The 21,998-nt window shown below is 32.3% G+C and overlaps 1 protein-coding gene across 1 annotated transcript in view; it reads left to right on the top strand.

The window, feature by feature from the left end:
* The first annotated feature begins 1,558 nt into the window (after positions 1 to 1,558).
* Positions 1,559 to 21,998, top strand: part of LOC106679654 (TBC domain-containing protein kinase-like protein) — a 66,447-nt gene continuing 46,007 nt past the window's right edge. Inside the window, exons 1-7 of the mRNA XM_014418928.2 lie at positions 1,559 to 1,907; positions 6,569 to 6,815; positions 15,797 to 16,028; positions 16,708 to 16,838; positions 17,038 to 17,187; positions 18,444 to 18,593; positions 21,005 to 21,116. Of these exons, the coding sequence (XP_014274414.1) occupies positions 1,712 to 1,907; positions 6,569 to 6,815; positions 15,797 to 16,028; positions 16,708 to 16,838; positions 17,038 to 17,187; positions 18,444 to 18,593; positions 21,005 to 21,116 (1,218 nt within the window). The 5' untranslated portion in view covers positions 1,559 to 1,711. The remainder of the gene's footprint in view (positions 1,908 to 6,568; positions 6,816 to 15,796; positions 16,029 to 16,707; positions 16,839 to 17,037; positions 17,188 to 18,443; positions 18,594 to 21,004; positions 21,117 to 21,998) is intronic.

The raw sequence follows: 21,998 nt of genomic DNA, 5'->3' as shown, positions 1-21,998 counted from the left end.
CCTTGGAGCCTTTCCTCCCTCAAAATTTCCCTTCCTAGGCAGCTCATAAATCAGTAGGAGTTTCTAGGGCTGGAAGAAAGATCTGGTGACCGCACAAAGAACTGCACAGGAGTGGGCTTCTTTGTCGTGTCCAATGATCGACAGTATTTATTTTCTCTATTGCAAATATGTAGTACGAGGGTGGTCTGAAAACATTCCAACCTAACAAAAATACAAGAAATTATTTCTAAATTTTTTTTATAATTTTTCAACGTAGTCTCCTTGTAACTCTACACACTTATCCCTGTGATGCTCCCACCTCTGTAACCCGTCCAGAAAGTACTCGGTATTTTTCTCTGCAAAATAATTGTTCACGAAGGTGATTGCCTCTTCATTTGACCAAAATCTCCGTCCACCGAGCGTAATTTTTAGATGAAGGAACATAAAGAAGTCGGTTTTTTTTTTTTTTTTTTTTTTTTTTTTTTTTTTTTTTTTTTTTTTTTTTTTTTTTATTTTGAGTGGCAACACTTTTGTTTTTTTTTGAGCCGGTTTCCCCTTTGCTGTCCACAGTTTGGACTATATTTTTTTCGGGGGTATAATGGGGTATCCAAGTTTCGTCTACAGTAATTAATCGGCGCCAAAACTAGGATTTATTGCGCCTAAACTGCGCCAACAGAGCGTTGGAAATGTTCTTTCGAACACATTTTTGATCTAACGTGAGCAAAGCGGCACCAAACGCGCGGAAAGCTTTCTCATATCTAAATGTTGATTTAATATGTAACACACGTTCTTTTGAAATGTTCATAACCTCTGTTATCTCTCTCACTTTAATTCGGCGGTCGTCTAGCACCATTTGGTGAACTTCGGCGATAATACGAAGAAGTTATTATAACGCTCCAATGAATTAATCAGAAACTCCTGACACACAGTTATGAACCACTATTCCCAGCCTGTACGTCAGACTTTAAGAAAGCAATTTATTATAAAACACTTTTTAACGGACATCCGAGCATTCAACTTTCTCACATCTTTGTATGAATTACCAGATGACCTCTATACCATTTTATGGGATAAACAACAGATCTGATTAACTTTATCAGTTTCGTAAACACCACCATTCCATATAAATTTAACTAAAATATCCCAGAAGTGTCTATGTTGCAACAGGTAAAAAATTCAATATAATTGTGGCCATTAATCGGTGTCATTACCTACCTTCAATTAGTCCAACAATTTTGAAGACTATTCCATTACAACCAGGAAACTAAGGAGATAATGACACAAGAGGTTGATGCCTTATGAATTTTAAAAAAACACAGGACAACGGAACAGAAACAAAATGTGATAAACAGTGATCAAAGGCAGCAGTCAATGTAGGGGGGAGACCATTCTAGAATTTCTTGACCGCTGCAATAAGTATTTTTAATCCAACGCCAAACTTGTTACAATCTGATGGATTATGATAGGATTTTCACCATTTGTTAGAAAATCTTTATTTTCTATAAAGAGTTTATGGTGATTAGTTCTGAGGAAAAATTAGGATAAACATCAATAGTCGATATGAAAGGAAGGTAGCTCTACGGTTTAAGATAAGGTTTTGTTTTGGTCCTACTTCATAACATTATCTGTTGATGCGTGTTTTAGCGGTTATCTTTGTTAATTTTATAAGTTTATCACCAGCTGATGACATTTCGGTTATGTTATTATTTTTTAGCTGTTGTTATATTAGGGAATGGAAGATAAACAACTGAATCGCTATTATGGATGTTTGACATTTGTTGCTAAACAAAGATCTCATGATCTTTGTGGTAGTAATGGTTTACCCTTAACTCCAAATTCTATTAAAATTTTGGGAAGGGCACAGTTCTTGAAAACGCTGGAACATCCTAATTTATTTACTTATATAGATGTTCTTCGAGGAAAGCATGGTAAGTTTCTCAATAAGTGATTGGTGCAAAATAATTTTATTTCTAGGTAACGTTTTGCTATTCACTCATTGTGACGTTTGGAAGATTTTTTTTTCAAGCTGTTATGTTTTTCCCTTGGCGTTCCTTAGCTATTATTCAGGGTTTTCTCCAGAAAGTAGAAAATCCTCTTCCTTATATTTTGACCTCTCATTCCTGCGAAATGAAATTCAATCTCTGGAGAACTGCTCGAACAGTTTATTGCATTATCATTTCATTTTGGCCTGCAGTACAATTTTTTAGTATTTAAATGTTGGAACTTCAGTGACAAGTTCATATACTTTTTTATTCAATCATTTATTACCCCTATGGTTCCTATACTTTTTATTGTCTTCTGGGATATTCAATTATTCTTTTGTCCCATTACATGTAATGTGTCCAAGCAAAGAACTTGATGTATTTTTAGCTGATGTCATGGGTATCTAAAGGTTTCTAATTAAATAGGTTTTGTTGAACCCAGTACAGATTGATAGATGAAAATCTCATAGGGCAAGATAAATCATGTGACAGGGTTGAAGAAGAATAATGTCTCATTGCTGATATCAAACAAGTACTGTACTTGGCATTGTTTAGAGTTATTCTCTTAGTGTAATAGTAAATGACTCATTTGTGCTGCTGAATTCCAATTTTCTTCAAAATGGGTTAGTTAATTTTATGTTTTGGGAAAATGTCTCTGGTTCCTGTTTTTCCAAATATTTTTATACTTTGGTGGAAGTTATGATTACTATTTAGTTAGTGGGTGGGGTCAGTGAATTCCTCAGTGCTTCCCTTCTTTCTTCATTCTTTACACCAGTCATATATAAACTGTGGCTTCAGGAGACCTGTCTGATGTGTATATCATTCTCTATGAGCTGATAATCTTCATGTGAACCTTTATTAGAGTGTTTGGGAAGACAGTTGATGGCCTTGATATTATTAGCACCGTTCACTTGTGTGGTTACGCTAGGGCTGATTTTTTTTTTTCTAAATTATTAGACTAGGAGCTGGTAACGGATTCATTTAATGAAATGACTTACTGACTTAGGAACCATTTCAAATTTAAGATAACCCTCATCTGAGCACACAACTCCAGTCAGTCTTTTATAAATCTGCTAGTATATCAAATTTTATGTTTTTATGGAAAATTTGATGTTTCATTTAACGAAAAGACCTACATGTTACAAGAAGATAGATGACCATATGAAGTAGATTGTAGGAAGTTAGTCCTGGTGGTGGTCATTAAAGGTATAAAAATAGTAAAAGATAACTATGTTGATACTTTTATTGACCACCACCCGGACTGTCTTCAACTAGATCGAAAAGACTTACATATGAAATTTTGATAGGATGTATAGTAAGAGCCCCTAAAAGTAAAATCAACCTGACTGACAGTGTACCTGGTTGCTTTTCAAAACTGATGCCGTCAAAGTCACCAAATTAGTCCAATCAAATGGTACTGTACTGTATCCAGTAACTGCTCATGGAAAAAGTCTAAGTAATGAGTATTTCTGTGTCTAAGTATGGTGGTTCTGTGTGATTTGGGGTTGTTGAAACCAAGTTTGAAGTTCCCAAACAAAATTTCCTGTTATGAAAAAATTGCCAAAATGCGCTTGGATCCTTCTGGCCTAGGAGGGTTGACTTTTATTTGATGATGGTCCCATGGAATGAAAACTTGGCCTTCCTACTCAACTAGGTTATTTATCTCTAGGATAACACCTTTCCCTCTCCCTGTTGTCAGAAAATGAGCTGGTAGGGGGTAAAAAAAGTACCTTAGATTCACAATAACTAAATGAATGGCTTGGAAACTTGTTGTGGATGGAAACAAGTAGGATGCCAAAGAGACTCTACAATGGCTCACCAGACAGAAAGTTGAACCTGTTGAACTAAGAAGAAGATTAATATTACCATAAGCAAGGTAACCAAGCTAGGCCTTTAACCCATGGCCTAGGTTGGTTACCTTCCTGGTGGTATATATTCATGTATTTCTTTGTCAGATCACCAAATGTAGAATGAAGTTACCCTGGAGCAATGACTATCCATGTCACTTGCTCCATAATTTCCAAAACTTGGGACTACAAAGCACCAGTTCCTCACTAAACGACAATTAATTGTATAGAATTACTTATTTATTAAAAAATAATTTTGTTAATAGAATATTTCTCTGGATAGTGAATTTATTTTACCAGTTATTTTAATAAGCCACTTCTTAATTTTATGTGTGTTGTCTTCTTTTTCCAATTCCCCCTTAAATTTATTTATGCACGTGATCACTAATTTTTTGCTTTTATTATATTTTATTATTATTATATCTTTATTATTTTTTATGAGTATTTGGTATTATTTAAGATTATCATTAATTTGTCTATACAGGGAATATAAATTATTTTTATCTTTCCGTTTTTTATTTTATATATAGTTGTTTATATATATGCAAGTTTTATTTCTAGTAGTATTAATATGGTTATCGTAGGATTCGATACTATCATAGATATTTTCGAGGTTCAATATAATTTTGGAAATTTCCTTATCATTATTTTCAAATTCAAAACTAATTTTTTTTTCTAATGCAGGTAGATTTTGTTTATTTTTTTGTTTTGTTTTCGATTCCTGGTTCCTATTTCATGTAATTTGTCATATTTTTCTAGATTATATGTATATTTCAATATATACATTCAATACAATTTTTAAAAAATTGACAATTTATTATCTATTTGGTACTCAGTGCTCTCGTAAAATTAAATTTATTATTTTTGTCTCCTTTTTTTTTGTATTGATTTCAGTGTTCTTAGTATTGGGTTTGTTAATTATATTTTTTATGATTTTATTTACTATTTTTTTTCTAATTATTATTTTTTTATCTATGAACTCATTGATTATATTATATATTATTTTTTCCAAATTATTAGTATCATTAATTTTTTTTATAGTTTCATCTCTTTTAAAATCTGTTCTATTTTCTTATTAATTATCCAGAAAAACTGTTTTATTCCCAAATTGATGATTATTTCCCTAAAGCTCATATATAAATCTTGATTGTTAGTTCCAATTAAAAATTGATTGTCAAACAAATTGTCTAAGTTTTTTAATTTATTAAAAACAGATAATTTTTTTTATTTTATGCATGTCAAATATTTACATAGCTTATAATAAATACATTTACTTCTATTATCATCCTGTATTGCTCCAATTAACTTCTCTCTCAAATCATCACTCTCAATGCTTATATGGTTTTCACTATTGTCCATGTTATAATTATTTATATTTTCCAGCTTAATTTAATAATTTAAATACTTCAGGGGTAAAATTATTTATTGATATAAAATTCAATTATCATTTTTTTCAAAAACTGTCACTTTGAAGTATTCCTCCATCTTCAGTGTCTATTTTCTACAATTTTAACATTGGAACAATAAATAATAGATATGATTACACACTTATTTTTAATTTAACAATAATTGAAATAATCATATATAGTAACGTATTCAACAATATTTTATTATATCTGCTATTCTGGTTTGTTCTTTGTGTCTTTTTTATCAATATAAAGTTTATTTCATCATATAAAAAAAAAAAAATTGTTTTTTTTTACTTAATAGAAATATAACTGACTACCTATTCCAGTATCAATGTCACACTGTATTAAAGGGACTTTAACTTCATACTAATCCTTATTTTGTTTTCTATTTCTCATATATGTTAGCTCTCTACTATTTTGCTATTTACCTTTTCCTTTATAATTATTCAAATTTTATATCTGAATAAATGTCTCGCATACTAACAACTCTACATGAGCTTTAAAGGAAATTTAATCTTTCAATTCTTACACTGTGAGTTTCTTTGAGAAATACATAGGTTATTAATTATCTGAATAAGAATGCTTTATTTTCTAGAGTAGGAAAATTGTGTCAATTTTAAATGCTTTAGTTCCTTAACTGTTGGTCGTGAAACCAAAAACTATGACTAAAATTAATAGTTAATTTTATCTACTTTAACTTACACAGTTGGTCTTTTTTATAAAATCTATTGTTATGGAGTAAGGAGGAAAATCTGAAGACAAAAAAAAATGCAAATCTTTTGCTGTTTTTGGCTAATTTTTATAACATGGCAGGAAATTTTGTTTGAGAACTTCAAATTCAGTTTAAACACCCCAAAAAACTCACAGTACCACAAAAATTCATATTTAGATTTTTTCCTTGTGCATCTACCATTTAACTGGACCAATGGTGACTTTGATAGCATCAGTTTTTATAATGCAATCACATATTTGCATGTTTATGCCAATGTTTGTCTTGTTTGTGCATGTCAATGGTTAAACAATGTGTTGTAAATTTTAATTAATGTGACTATGTCACAATATCTCAAAAAGAAATAGATACACTGAACAAAATGAGAAATATTATTACATGAATATAGGGGAACCTGAAACATAGAACAAACAAATATAGAATGTTGATAATATTTTAAATGGAAGGTTTTTTTTTTTTTCACCTCAACATCTTAATGAATATTTATTGAGTGTTCCTTTTGCTATAAAAACTATTTTCCTTCAACACTTGGATTTAATTATATTCTACTGTGGAAGGATGAAATTCATTAATTGGGAAATAATACTTAAATTTTTTTATATCTTTTTTTTTTTTTTTTAGAAAGAACTGTGATTGTTAGTGAACAGTATGGAACTCCTTTATGTGAACTCACTTTTGAAAATAATGTTGAAATATTAGGATTAGCTAGAGATGTTTTGAAGGCTTTAGCCTATTTGCATAACAAGGATATTACTCATCGATCTCTCTCAAAAAAGAATATATTTTTTAGCAATTCTCAATGGAAACTTTTTAATTATGGATTGTACTACATGACTGGAAATGGCATGGATGTCTTGTTTCCAATTGGGTTAGTATGTTTTATACTCTTTAAATGTTCTATAATATGTATATTTGTGTGCGTGCACGCATGTATGTATATGACATTAAAAATTTGAAATTTTGTTTTTAAAACAATTTGTTTTTGAAATTTTGAAACCATTTAAGATTATTTTGTTAAAACCAAGTACCATATCAAATTAAAATAGTTGAAATTTTGATCGAAATGAGCAGCTCTATTCTAAAGTTTTCTAGGGCTAATAGTTTTGGTCCTAAAAGCTTTTAAATGTTTCTAAACAAAAATAAAATTAGTTGATTTTTGGATTTTTTTAGGTATATGACTTGAAAAATAAAAGTGAGAAAAATATTTAATTTTGTATTTTTATCCTTACTGATAATTACTTCATAAATATAAAATAAACATTGATTTCTGAGACTTCGAATTCCAGACATTTGTTCAATTTGGCATAGAATGACCCTATTTTAAATTATTTATAGTTTGAAGAAATCAGTGTTATAAATTGTCTATAGCAAATAAATAATTTATATTGTTGGAACGAAAATACTGCTGTACTAGTTAATTAAATATCCTTCATTTTTTCTTGATTATGAGTTGTTTGATCTTGTGAGAGCTATAATCTGCTTGTTTTTGTTATCCCGACTAATACTTGATGAAAATTTAGGGATTATTTTGTACCTTTAGCAGTAAACTTACTTATCACTTGTCATCATTTTTTATTAGTGATTATTCAATTTAATTTGTATGTTAATAATTAGAATCATATAAAGATTATTACTGGATTCGAAACCAAAGGCTTCAGTTTCTTAAATCGCTGTTAATAACATGTTCAGGTTCTGCTAAATCACATTAATGAATTCAAACCTTAAGAAAGAACATGATCTATTCATCCATGATACTTTGAGGGTTAAGTTCTTTTTAAAATCTCCTTCCATGGTATTCAGCTCACATTTGTTAGCCAATGTTTTTTCAGTTTTATTTTTCGTTCTTTGGTATAATTTAATGCAATACCCTCCTCCTCTCCCTCCTTAGTCCAATTTTATACCATAATCGAATCTTCCCTTCTTACATATGTATCTCTCTTTAAAAATAAAATTTTGTTGGCAATCTCAAAATCACTCTTCTTCATTAGCTCATTTATTATTTCCTTTCAACCTACCATTTAAATGATGTTTTCCTATGTACGGCTTGACCTTTTTAAATACAGATTCTCCATGAGATTTTTATCCCCTCAAAATTCTTTTTTTATCCTTTTATACCTTGATTTATCAAGATTTCAAACTTCCCATGCTTATTCTCAAGCGTGAAGGATCTTGAGGGATTGGGGTTAATTATTTTTTTTAGTGTACATTTCAACAGGAGTTATCACAAGTAAGAAGAGAGAAATTATAGAATTGGGTTCTTAGGGTAGCCAATATTTCATTTTATTTTTTAACTTGTTTAAAATAATATAGTCGTTTACAAATGGAATGAATCATTTTAAATATAAAAAAATAAAGCATAATTTTTCTTTAATGATTTTAGATTTAAAAAGTTGATTAATTCTAAAATGTGTAGAATAAATAAATGCTGGCATTTTTATTAAAAAGTTTTTTAATTTTTTCAAAGTTTGAAATAAAATAAAAACTGATGAAACATTTTATTTTTTAAAAACTTGTATTTAATTGATTATATTTTTTAATTTTAATAACCTGTTGGTCCACATTTAGCATTGATTGCTACTTGCAAACAACAATACATACTTTTTCCAGTGCTTGAGAAAATACTATAGTTGTTCCGAATCCGAAGTGAACAGACAAGTTAAACTAGGGAATGATTTTTATTACTTCTCTGAGTTTTGGTACCTGTTACACAATTTGTATCTTGTTGCTAAAAAATTGCTTTGTTAAAAATTTATTCTCATCTGTAAAAAGACAATCTTCCCCATCCCAATGTCTCTAAGTCCATGTAATATATAATCAAGCGAGTTGAAGCCTTCGACCTTCATGCTGTGAGGTGAGCTGTGTGAAAAATTCAGAGGTTTTTTGATATGCAATCCATATTTTTCGAACCTTCTTCTAACAGTTTATAGGCTAAGTTCCATAGTATAAAGAGAAAACAAAACATCGGCTACCCTTCAGTAAGTTTTAAAGCAATTTCAGCTAGCCCTAAGTGACAGTTAAATATCTCTTGTACTGATACAGACCTTTTACTTCCTTCAGCTTTTTAGTATTTGTAGGAACTTATACCCTAGGAACTTCTCTAAGTATGACTTACTACACTTTTTGACATTTTTAGCTTTAGTCCCACATTTCTCTGAGTATCACTTCCTTCCAAAGCTGGAATAGCTGTTGCTTGCTCTACTGCTATAAAATGCAGGTTAGGCATTTTTTTACTACCTCTAAATAATTTTATGGTATCATGAAAAAAAGTGTATTAGAAAAGGAATTTAAGAAACACTAGTTGTGTAGGAACTGGATAATTTCTATTATTATACCTGAAGGCAATTAAGAAGGATCGTTTAAGTTTTGAAAACATTTATCACATCCAACTATTCATCTCATCATTTATCTTGAATTTGTCCATGGTTAGAGTAAACAGTCATTAGGTATTAATGATCAAGAATGAAACTGAAATTCATTACCTAGCACAATCATAATTATTATTGATAAAGAGCCAGTTTTTGTCGTATTTTCCCTGAAAATGATAAACTTTTGTGCTTAGTATATCATTTCATAATCACTTGAATTTTCAATTTCATGAGGACAGTTTTATCTGGTGACCTGATATCTGATATATTAATATAATATAATATATACATATATATATAAGTTAAGTATCAGCGAAAGCAAAATGTCAAAAAAAGAGAAGAAGGAATAAGATCTAATAGGCTTTAACTGCTGTACCATACTAGCTTTATTGGGTTCAGTACATCTCTTTATATACATTTGATCAGCTGATCTTCTTAGTCAGCTGACTCAGGCTGAAACTCCCCGCCACCAGTTTACGATCAATCCTTGTAAACTAACACTATACAATATAATAACAATACAAACAACAAAGAAAAACTATTTACAATAAAATAAATTCCTATACAATTATCATTTAAAAAAAACAACTCATAAGCTTGTTGAAGTAACCACTATATACATACTATAAACCTATAGTATAAAAAGTAAGGAACCTTTAGTAGAAAATAAATAAGGAATAAATCTTTGTACAATAACATAAACAAGTTAAAATGAAAAAAAACAAACAATATTTACAAAATTCACAAACCAACCTAAAATAAATCATTAAATGGAATAAATAACTACATTTTTTTAGTAATATAATCTAGTTGTGGCAATATGAGGACACTCCAGTTTTTATATTATCATTGCTGGAAGTTTTAACTCTTCAATATGGACAGTTCTCCTCATTTTTGGTTTTGTTATACTCTCTACTGTAACAATATTATGTTCTCTAATGGTTATCACCCTCAATGGACTCTTGTATCGCTATATCTCCTTACCCCTGTTAGACCCCAACTTTCTGTATAGAATTGTCCCGATTTTGATCACTCCCATCTTATCTGTAAACATTAAATTCTCCCGAGCCACCCTCCTGGATTTTGCCTTTTCCATTCTTCCCCGGGCCTTTTCCCATAACTTTCTTCGAGCAACATGGTTGTTGTGTATTTCCTCTCCGTCTGTTGCTGTGGCCTTATAGTCCTGTCGGTATCCGCGAAGCCCAAAGAGGATCTCAAATGGCGAAAACCCTGTAACTAAATGTACGGAATGATTGTATGCCGCAATCGCCCTCGGCATTGCCACGTCTGGTTCCAGTCCCTGGTCAGCCTGATATAGTCGAAAATGGTCAATCAACGTGCCATGAAGCCGCTTTATGCCTCCTCTACTCTTGGGGTGCCCTGGTGTGTTGTGATGCCATATTACGTCAAGGTCCTTTATTTCTATTTGAATCATGGCATTGTTAAATTCTTTTCCTGAATCCGATGAGATGTGCTCCGGAACTCTGTAAAATTGAAACAACATTCGGAGAGCTGCCAGCTCTACTTCCAACGACTTTTCTTGCATCTGGTGCACCATTGCCGCCTTACTGAAGAGATTAATTATGATGATCCATTTAAATCCTCTCCATGTGAAAGTGTCGACCTGTAGATCGTTGAGCGGTACATCTGCTGTAGGTGTCTCCTCTTGTCTGCCTTTTGGTGGATGTCTGTCATACTTTGTGCGTAGACAAACTTCGCAGTTTCCTACAACTTCTGTTATTATCTTCTTCATCCCTCATCAAAAGTACCTTCTCTTTAATGCTTGCAGGGTCTCCGAGATTCTGCGGTGATTTGTTTTGACTCGATGATATGCGACAGTCACCTCTCTCTGGCGTTCATTCTACCGAACGGTTTCCACCATCAGCTTGCATCGGGCGAATGACCTGTTCATTCCTATGTGTTCATCACACCATAGGCCCTTGATTTTCTTCCAAACGGTTTCATTTCCCACATACAGGTTTATACTTTTTTCTAGGCTTAGAAGCATTATTCAAGGTTCTATATACCTGGTCGTTCTTCATGCCTGGCTGCGACCAAATCGTCATGATATTGCTCCTCCCATACTTGTTACACTCAACTTTGACTAATCCAGTGGTTCTTCTCTTCCATATAATATGTTGCCTCTTGTTAATGATGTCCTCAAGTTCCTCCATATCTATTGGTCTTCCTTCCTCTGACCTCTCACTAGACGAAGATTCTTCCCTATCATCTTCCTCCGCCTCATTCTGTTCTTCCCCCTGTCCCGGTGACCACTCCTGCAGGAATTACCTGGATGGTTCCCCGGTCTCTTTTTCTACTGCATTTACTGTTATTGCTCAAGATAACTAATCAGCTACCACATTTTCTTTTCCAGGTTTATATGTGATTTCCATATTGTACTGTCCCAACATCTCCTTTCACCACGTAATCCTGGCTGAAGACTCCTTCAACTTACCCACCCATTGCAGGGGCCTATGGTCAGTGTGTACTTTATACTTTCTTTCGAACACATAGGTCATCAAGTGGTCAGCCCACACTGTTCCCAAGAGTTCTTGATCCAGCACACTGTATCTGGTCTCTGTCTTTATCAGGTGTCTACTGGCGTACACAACTGGGCGATCTCCTTCACCCTCTTGAGACAAAACCGCTCCTAGTGTACTCACTCGCGTCTGTAGTGATATTGAATTGCCGTGTGAAGTCTAGGAAAGCAAGCACCGGCTGCATCTTCTCCATGCACCGCTTGTTATTGTCTTCCACCATCGGAGTGATGATCACTTTTCTGCCTTTCTTCAGAAGGTTCCTCCGCCTGTTGAGTGGGATGAGGTACTCAGCCATTTCTGGCACAAATTTCCTTTTATAATTTAAAGTTCCCAGCAACCTTCTAACTCCCTTCACATCACTAGGCACTGCCATCTTCCGTATAGCTGCGACTTTATCCATGTTGGGTTTAACTCCTTTCCTGGAAATCGTTTGGCCCAAAAAATTTATTTAATCCTGCCCCAACGATGATTTCTCTCCTGATAATTTGATCCCAAATTGCCTAATTCTGTGGAATATGCTGTGTAAATTCTGCACATGTTCTTCTTCGTTCTTACTGATCACTAGGAGATCGTCCATATAAATCTGACATACAGATTCGTCTATTCCCCTCAAAAACTCGTCCATCAGGCACTGGAAGGTTATGGGAACATTTTTGAGGCCAAACGGCATCCTTGTGAATTCATAGTGCCCTCTCTCAAATGTGAATGCCGTCTTATGTTGATCCTTGGATGCATTTTTATTTGATGTTATCCAGGCTTCAAGTTCAATGTGCTGAAATGCCTGTCCAAAATGTCTTCAAATTTGGGGATCGGATACGTTTCGTCTATGGTATTCTCATTCAGCTTCCTGTAATCCATCACTATTATGTACTTTTAAGTAGTTTCACCTGGCATGCTCTTATTTTTAACCGCCCACAATGGACTATTGTATGGGGATGTACTACCAATAATTATTTTCTGGTGTTTTAAACTTTTGAGCTCTTCCTGGATGTGGTGACTTAGCGCCTGCAGGCATCTCCTCTCACATATGTAGCCTTATCTTCTTTTAGTATGATCTCATGGACTTTCTTCTCGGTTACCTCTGAGCATCTCCCCTTCTTTAAAAAAATATCTTTATATTCTCTCCTAAGTCCCTGTTTCCAGTCTTCAGCCTGATTAATTGCTCAAACCCGTATGCCCTCGGTTTTTCTTTGTCGATGGCATTTGTACATTTCCCCTTGATATTATTAACCTAAGCATCCACCTTCCCTAGCAGGTCACACCCCACAATCACTTTGTATTCCCTTGCCATACTATGTACAATATGTATGGGCAAGTTTTCCCTACTAAATCCCCACCGGTCCAACCCTATCTCCACCCCCCCCCCTCTACATCACAAGGGCCCACCCAGGGTGATCAATTTACATTGGCATTTCTGAATCTTAGGTGTCCTATCTCCATCACACAGCTTTTGAGAGGCATCTCGGCACATGATAGTGTTGAAACTGCCAGTGTCCACTAGGCATCTTTTTTTATTATTTTATTCTTATACCAGATTGGCCTGGTGGGCCTTAGATGGTTGATATAACTTATATTATATATTTTTTAACAGTTGATTATGAGGGGGTAAAGTCATACAAATGACACCCCTAACTATATAAAGTGTTCTTATTAAAAGAAAAAAAAATTATAAAATAAATAGATAAGAATAATGCTTCTTAATAAAAGAGGAAAGTAAAATTAATAACCAAAAATAATGATATTGGTACACTTAAATAAAACAAACAATTGTCTTCTGATAGTAAAAAGAAACAAGTTAATTTGAAAAAGGGAAGAGAGAAGAAAAGAGAAAAAAAATAATAATGAATAAATAAAATGAATAATAATAATAAGTAAATAGAGGTAGTGTGACGATGAATTAATTTTAAATTTATTAAAAATTTATAAAAGAATGTCCTGCAGCAGTCTGGGCTTCAGTCTTCGGGTTGACCTTTAACTGTTGGCAACTGGGAGTGGAACTTCATGAACAGTTTTTTGATATAATCCTCTATTGATTCCATTTGTAATTTGCGATGCAATTGGCTATTCTTATGAACCAAAGAGCATTAACTGCGATTCTTATAACTTTATTTTGAAAAGATTGTAGTTTTTTCATTTTCATGAAGGATGCCGCTCTCCAGACTTCACAGCCGTACATCAGCAGTGGCCTGAGGATTGTTTTAAATATAAGAACAGTTGTTTCTGGTTTTAGTTTGGAATTTCTGTTTAGGATAGGATATAGCTCCAGGGTGTCTCCTCATCCGCTTGAATTTGATTGAGGATACTTCTTTTCACCCTGCAGACGACTGCTGCCCTTAACGCCTCAGCATCCTCACTGTCTAGCAGGTGTTCAGCTGGCTTCGCTTCAATTCGGCTTATTAGTCGATCACCCCCTTTTAAGAAGTGATTTAATTCTCCGGTCTCTCCTGTGAATTTTCCCAAGTCCGACACTGCCTTCCTCAGGTCCTGGGCAGTTGTGGCTTGAAATTGCGCTACTCAGGTATCTAAAGTTCACGGGTTTTCGGGACCAGTTATGTATCGGGGAAAGCAAAATGTCAAAAAAGAGAAGAAGGAATAAGATCTAACATGTTTGAAATGCTGTAACATACTGGCTTTATTGGGTTCGGTACATCTCTTTATTTACATTTGACCAGCTGATCTCCTCAGTCAGCTGACATCGAAGTAACAGCTGATTCAGGCTATACCTTTTATATATATTGTAATAATCTTAAAATTATTTAAAATAAAAGAAAAAGAATTTTAATCGTTTTAAAATAATTTCAAATATATAAGAGATAGCTTGGGTTGAAATTAAAAACTTTAATATTTAACAGATAATATAATTTTATAACATAAGAGACTTTTCTCAGGGCAGGTTACCTGGCAATCAGAAACAAACGACACTTTCTACTAATAACACTTTAACTTAATTACTAGACATTTTACTAATACAATTAATTCCATTTCGAAACAAGACTAACCAATTACACAGCTTCTTCTGATAATTGTTGATCTCTTCTTGTCGATGATGCTATATCCAACCCCTAACCATGGCTTCTAGTCCTTCCCGCCTTTAGCCGAACCGACGTCTTCTCCCAAAGCCAGCACAATCAAAAGTCACTGTTTCCTCTCCTCCATCTTCAATTTTCACTGGTCGATCCAAATAATCGATTGTAGTACAATCGCTCTGCTTTATTTGCTATGATTTGCGATGTAATTAGTCTACTGATAATTGTCACTTTCTTCCATTTCTAGTTTGATTATTCCTTTTCCATAATTACTGCATAAGAATAACAAAAGTTGACAAATTTCAATCCATGTTATAAAACACAAACAAACCAACGAACACTTCGGAAGGACGCGCACCGCCATCTTTCTTGTTTTGAAAAGCGTCTTTATCTTAGATAATGAAAACTGGTTTGCTTGCCTCTTGATCCAAAACAATACCAAAACGACTAACATAAAATAAATACATAACTAAAATCATTAATCTATCAATATCAACTGTTCATTAAAAAAGAGCATATTACAATATATAATTTTTTTTTTCTCTCCCATCATATAGGCACCATCAGCCTTTAGTTTTCTTAATTGAACAATATCATATAATTGGGGGTGAATTTCAGTTAAAATTTTGTTGTGTTTTTTGTGATTTTTAAGATTTTGCACACATCCACACTCCTTTCCCCCTTATTGAGTTGTATGTAATAAAAGCTTTTATGTGAATTGAGTCAGTGTTGGAAAAGTTTTTTTTTATGCAGTTTTTGTAGGACTAATGAAACAAACTACTAATCATTTTGCATCTATTTTCTTAATAAAGATGAGGGGAAAATACAACTTAAGTGATGGAGCTCTTTGCCCTAGTTTTTTTTTTCCTAACATTTCATTCATTTTTGTTGCACTGAAATATTTTTTTTCTTTTTTAGAGACATAAAATATTTTGCACCTGATGTTATTCTGCAGGGACCACATGAAAAAACTTCAGGAAAAGCAGATATTTGGTCCTTAGGAATAATTTTAGCTGAACTTTTGTTAGATTGTGATATTTTTTCTAATGAATCACTAAACTCTTGCATTAAGGACTGTTTGTCTTTCATTGATGTAAATGATGTTTTTTATGATATAGCGAAGAAATGCAATAAATGTGACATATTGAAGGTTAGAATTTTTTTAATACAATATATTTAGATCATTTATTTTATTAATCATGGTCATTTCTATAATTTAGAAGTTAATACTTAGTTATTTGTGGAATTCACATGGTTATAAAATTATTTTTTAATTTTTAATTGTAGAGTGCTACCAATGGGTAGTTTCTCTACACGCCTGTAACACTCCAATTTAACTTAGATCAGATTTACTAAATGTATTATAGTGCACAGTTGTAAATAGCAATAAATGAATATTAAAAAAAAAATTTTAATTGAATCAGTGAAGGTGAAGCAAATATGCTGAATAATTTTATACCTATTAGAATATTCTTGTATTTCAAGCCCTAATACAATTACTTTTAAATTTCTTTTCAATCCTCTCATATGGTTTTCACTTTCATTTCGATAAATTTATAATCAGAAGAAAACACCTTCCATTAGTGTAAAAATTGTTTTATTGATTACTTTTATCCTGAATGTGCATGAACATGGTGTAATCCAGATATTCTTGCAAATCTCATGGTACAGTTGCTTCCATCACCTGAACCTCCTTTCTTATTACTAATACAGTCTTCAGGCCAGGCATCTCTGATATGCTAATTTTTTAAGAAATTTATAATTGAGGTTGTTTGTTGAAATTGTTTATCTGTTGGTTGTTTTTTTATTTATTTTTTTTCATTTTTCAGAAACTTCCATATGAAATTATTTTATTAGTAAACAAGATGCTTAAAACCAATCCCTTAGATCGGCCAAGTGCTCGAGAACTATTAAAAGAAGAAATTTTTGCATTACTTTCTTTCGAAAAAGTTAATTATAAGTAAGACTAATCATTTATTTAATATTTGAACATTACATTTCTGATCTGTAAATTATTAGTGGTTTTAAAAAAGTGTTTGTAGTACAGTTAATATTTTTTAAATTCCACTGTAGTGAGTAGTAATTAGTAAGATTTTGATTGTTTAGTATTTTAGTTATTTATTATTATGTATTTTACTTTGTTATGCTTTTATTTTCAGGAATAATCTATGTTCAGCTTATTTACCTCTTGATCGACATTCATTGTTAGAGTTATACCATTATTGGCAGCTTGCTGGTGGCGATGTTTATCAAGAATTAAAAAAAGAAGGTCTTATCAGAACAAAACCTGCTATTCTTTCAATTCCCAAGTAATAATCATTTTTATTGGTTAATTTAATCATTATACAGGCTTTTTCTTTAATAAATTATGTTCTAAGCCAATCCAGATGGAGTTATCATTTCATCATTTAAGATGAGCTAACTTGTAAGTCTAAAAATATATTATTAAAAAAAAATTCAGCACATTCTCCAAACATCTGGAAAGAATTCTCGAAAGCAAAAAAAAAAAAAAAAAAAAAAAAAAAAAAAAAAAAAAAAAAAAAAAAAAAAAAAAAAAAAAAAAAAAAAAGATGATGGTTTAGACTTGATGTTTATAGAACAGTAGTTGCCAAACGTTTTTTTCCACAGCACCCTTGTTGGGCTAAAACTAATTTGCAGCACCCCTTTTGGGCTAAAACAAATTCGCAGCAACCTTGTGGGGCTAAAACAAATTTGAAACACCCCTATTGAGCTTAAAAAAAAAATTATCCTCAGAGCTGTTGAATATTTAGACCTTGATGTATTATAATTGAATAGTAGTGGTAGTCCTTGATGGTATGGCGGTAGTAGAACCCATGAATAAAACACTTAAGGAAGTTGTTAATCTATGTTTAGTCTCGTATAAGATAACAATAACTTCATTAAATTATTTCCAATAAACGTATTGCTAATTTTGTACTAAGTTGGTTGTGTGTAAAACTGGCAACAGCCAGTTCTTTTCTTACACATAAAATATTACAACGAATCTTCTCTAAATATATCAAAGACAAAATGGGCTTCATTATTATGTGGTTGTTATTTTCCAATTTCCTGTTAAATTCATCTGCAAAGTCACTACAGGTTTTTTTTATGGGTTGTACTTCTTCCATACCATCAAGGATTACCACCGTTAGATAGGACTCGGTATTTAGGTTAGGGCCATTTGTTGATCAATCCTATCAATCCCACTAATTTCCTGGTAACACCCAGCTTAGTCATGATCTTTGGAATACAATTTCAGTCCATGGAATCATATGGTGCTTTGAAATTGACAAATCAGGCATATATATCCTGTATATCTTGCCTATATATATATTCTGACCTACTTCCCTTTCATTTTTCAAGTACCTGTTAACAGTATTCTTAATTTAAAATGAAATTAATGACTTAAAACTAAAATATAAAGATCTGTTGTATACATTCTAATCATTTAATGTGTAAAACTAAATTAAATTATTGAGTTTTGGTTGTTATAAGCTCTAATGTTTATGAAATTGTTATGATAGGATTACACAAATATTGATGCAATTTTTTTCTTATTTTTTAGTTTGCTACTTCTTGAAGGAACAACATTTGGACAAACTGTTAATGATGCCAGAATTTTTGAAGAACAGCTTATTTTTTTAACTGTTAATCACCTAATTGAACGCTTTAGGAAACTTCCAAATATATATAGATACCCTGATTTGAACAACAGGTAACTTTTCGTTTTAACATATTACTAATATGATATGATGTACTCGTATATGTATATTTAAAAGTTTTGTACATTTTATATTAGTAATGAATAATTCAATTTATTTTCCTAATAACATAGTGGCTATGTATAATTTCATGTTGCTAGTAAAAATTGAGTACTGTATTAATCTTTTTTTAAGTCATGATTTTTTAAACAAATTTTTCATAGTTGATAGAATAATAAGAATAATTTATTCTTCAGTGTTGAAGTCCAATGAAGGATACAAATGGTTAGAACGGTTTCATCATAATTTGGGGGGAGGGAGAATAACTCAGAAGGTATGAATCTGATAATTCTGTAGTAGGGGTATTCATGATGTTGTGTTAAATGTTATATGTTTTACCATGTTAAATGTTATAACTATAGGATTGTGAGCAGCCTTATTTGAAGTCATGTTAAACGTTAAATGCATAAGAGCCCCTAGCGGATTTTCTCAGCAACTTGTTGTATAAGCCTTTATGTTTATAACCTTCCTTCCAGACCCTCATGTTATTGTTTACTTCAGTTTTGATTTAAGTAATTAATTAAAACATGCCTAGAGTGAGTGATAAGTGGAATTTGTGTGAAAGTTTAGCTTATGAGTGTCTTATTGATCTTCAAACTTGTGAAGAAGAGAATGAAGATGAGCTAATTGACAACTGTATTGAAAGTCACAACAACTAATATGGCGGCGATCTCAACTGGTCTATTGTATGACGTCATTCTCGATTTAACTGACCAAGTAACAGACTCTCAGCCATGTTAAATGTTATTTCGTTTTACCACGGCAAAAGAAGGCAATTTTTTTCGATTTAACACGAGTTTTTCCATTTAACACGCTTTAACATTGATCATGAATACCCCTAGTATATGGAAGATTTAAATTGGATGAGCTCAAACACAAAGGAAGTTGATTTTGTGGAATAAGTCTTTTTTTTTTTAATTAGAATATTTCAACTTCGGCTTTTAAGCCATTCGTGGTCTAGTAACCCAATTTAGTTTCTACAAATTTTTTAGTAGGGATTCCTTTTGTTTTTAGATATTGTGTAGCAGATCTAGTAGTTGAAAGCTTTCAGTATTGGGCATCTTGCCATTGAACTCTTTCTTACAAGTTGCTCACTACTTTCCAGTATAGGCTGCCCAATCGTTTGCTTGTTGTTAATGAGCCATTATTGGTATATATTTTTCTCCTCCTGTTATAAACCTTAATGCATGATTTTGGACATGAAGCTTTTGCAAAGAAGTCTCCGATGCTGGGATTGTCAGTTTTATCTCTGTATTATGTATCTAGAAGTACATACACTTTATTCTGATATAAGAAAGAAATATTAACTGCTGAAAGAAAGGAGAGAGCCTCGATTTAAATCTGTTACATTATTGAGGGAATCCGAGAGGATTGATCTTAAGTGATACCTAGACGTTTGATTGCCAAACAAATAATTACAGGTTTTTGATCAATTTTAAAAGTTGGGATGAGAAGGAAACTATAGAACAAAAAAATTATAGCCTTTCATAATATTTTTTTGAAAAAGGTGGATTTATTAAGTTTTCTGATTCAAAAAGAAACCCTTTGATTTTCTAGTATGGGAAATAGAAATTTATTGTGATAAAAGGAATGAAGTTTTCTTTTGGTCTTGATGTGAACCCTATCCACTAATAAGAAAATCCCTTAAGTTATGGATGGGGTTCCCTCTTAGGAGGGGTGATCTGAATAAAAAATAAATTAACACCCATGGAAAAACTGACCCTGACGTTTCTGGGTATGTGGAAAGTAGAAGTGTTTGTAAATATAATGTCAGTATTGACAATGTGTAAATGTATAAGATTCTTGAAGTAATGAAATGGCATTGTAAGAGAAAAATGTTGTCATCTAAATTATTGACTAATCTCAATTAAATTAAGATGTGATTAAATACATCTAAAGGAAAAAGGTTTAGGTTACTTACTGAAAATGGAACTTGTTGTAAGTGTGGTGTTTCTGTATTTTTGTCTAGTACAATCAGCAGTTTTAGTCGAATGCAGTTTGGTTAGCATGATATATCTTATGACTCATGTTAACCTTATAGAGGTTTCCTGAGAAAATACACTTAATTTTTTTAAAGTAAATTGCATGCTGAATGCCCTCCTCCGAATCTTAAGCAAGGTTCTATATCTTTACTGTTTGATCTACTGTGGAGATACTTTACTGGGTCCATATTCTTATTTGGAAATAATCTTAAATCATGACATTTTGATGATGGGTCAGACTGATCTTGTAATATGGGAATTCTCATATTGCGGCTTTAACTTCCAAACATTTTATAATGTAGTAAATTTTTATTTTCTCATATTGTAAGTCTTCCTAATATCTAAGTTTATGAATAAAAATTAATTTATTTTTTTATTTTTAGTTTTATTATGTCCAAAGAAACTTCAGAAATGGCTTCACTGCCTTTGGCGATTAAAGAAAGAGATATCGATTATCAATTTAAAAGGATACAGCTTTTCAAGAAAATACTGAAGGTAATGTATTTTGTTCATTACTAGAACCCATCTATTATTATTTTTATTTTTATTCTGCAATTTTGATTATTTAGTATTTTCATTTGAATTTTTTGGAGGTCAGGGCGAATTTTTAATTCTCATTATACATTCAAGAAATGGTTGAAGTATAGTTTTCAATTTTATTATTAAAACTAAAACCCAATCCTAACTCTATCCTCACCATGTATGGTGATGACACATGTGCGCTCGCTGTTAATTGCATCCCAAACTCTTCAATCCCATATCACAGCCCTTGAAGAATGGTGTCGTAATTGGAGGATTAAAATAAATTCCAACAAATCCCTTCAAATTACCTTTACCCTATGTCGTAAACCTACTGACTGCCCTACAGTATACTTCAATAATGTTGCCCTTACCCCTGTTGTACAGATCCGCTACCTTGGACTAAATCTGGACAAACGACTAACCTGGAATCCTCACACAAGACTGAAAAGACAGGAAACAGCACGTCGATTTCGACTATTACAGCACTTACTAGACAAACGGTCCAAACTTCCATTTCATTACAAAAGACTGATTTACAATGACAACTATAAGGTCTATCTGGACATATGGTGTTGAGCTTTGGGGCTCCACTAAACCTTTGAATTCCTCTTGTATCTAATCCTTACAATTCAAAATCATTCGTAAAATCTAAATGCTCCCTACTTTGTCACAAATAAAATCATCCACAGAGACCTTAATGTTCCATTTGTACCCGATCTAGCCCGAAGCAGATATCAATCCTTCCATTACAAACTCCCTAACCACTCAAACCCATTAGTTTCTAATCTTGCTTCCTCTTTTATTCCGGACAATCCTCCGAGGCGTCTGAAAAGAAGATGGCCTCGAGACCTTATA

This window comes from Halyomorpha halys, unplaced genomic scaffold (assembly GCF_000696795.3).
Source record: "Halyomorpha halys isolate HHAL.00 unplaced genomic scaffold, Hhal_1.1 Scaffold213.1, whole genome shotgun sequence".
NCBI lineage: Eukaryota > Metazoa > Arthropoda > Insecta > Hemiptera > Pentatomidae > Halyomorpha > Halyomorpha halys.
This window is presented reverse-complemented; position numbering and strand designations above follow the sequence as displayed.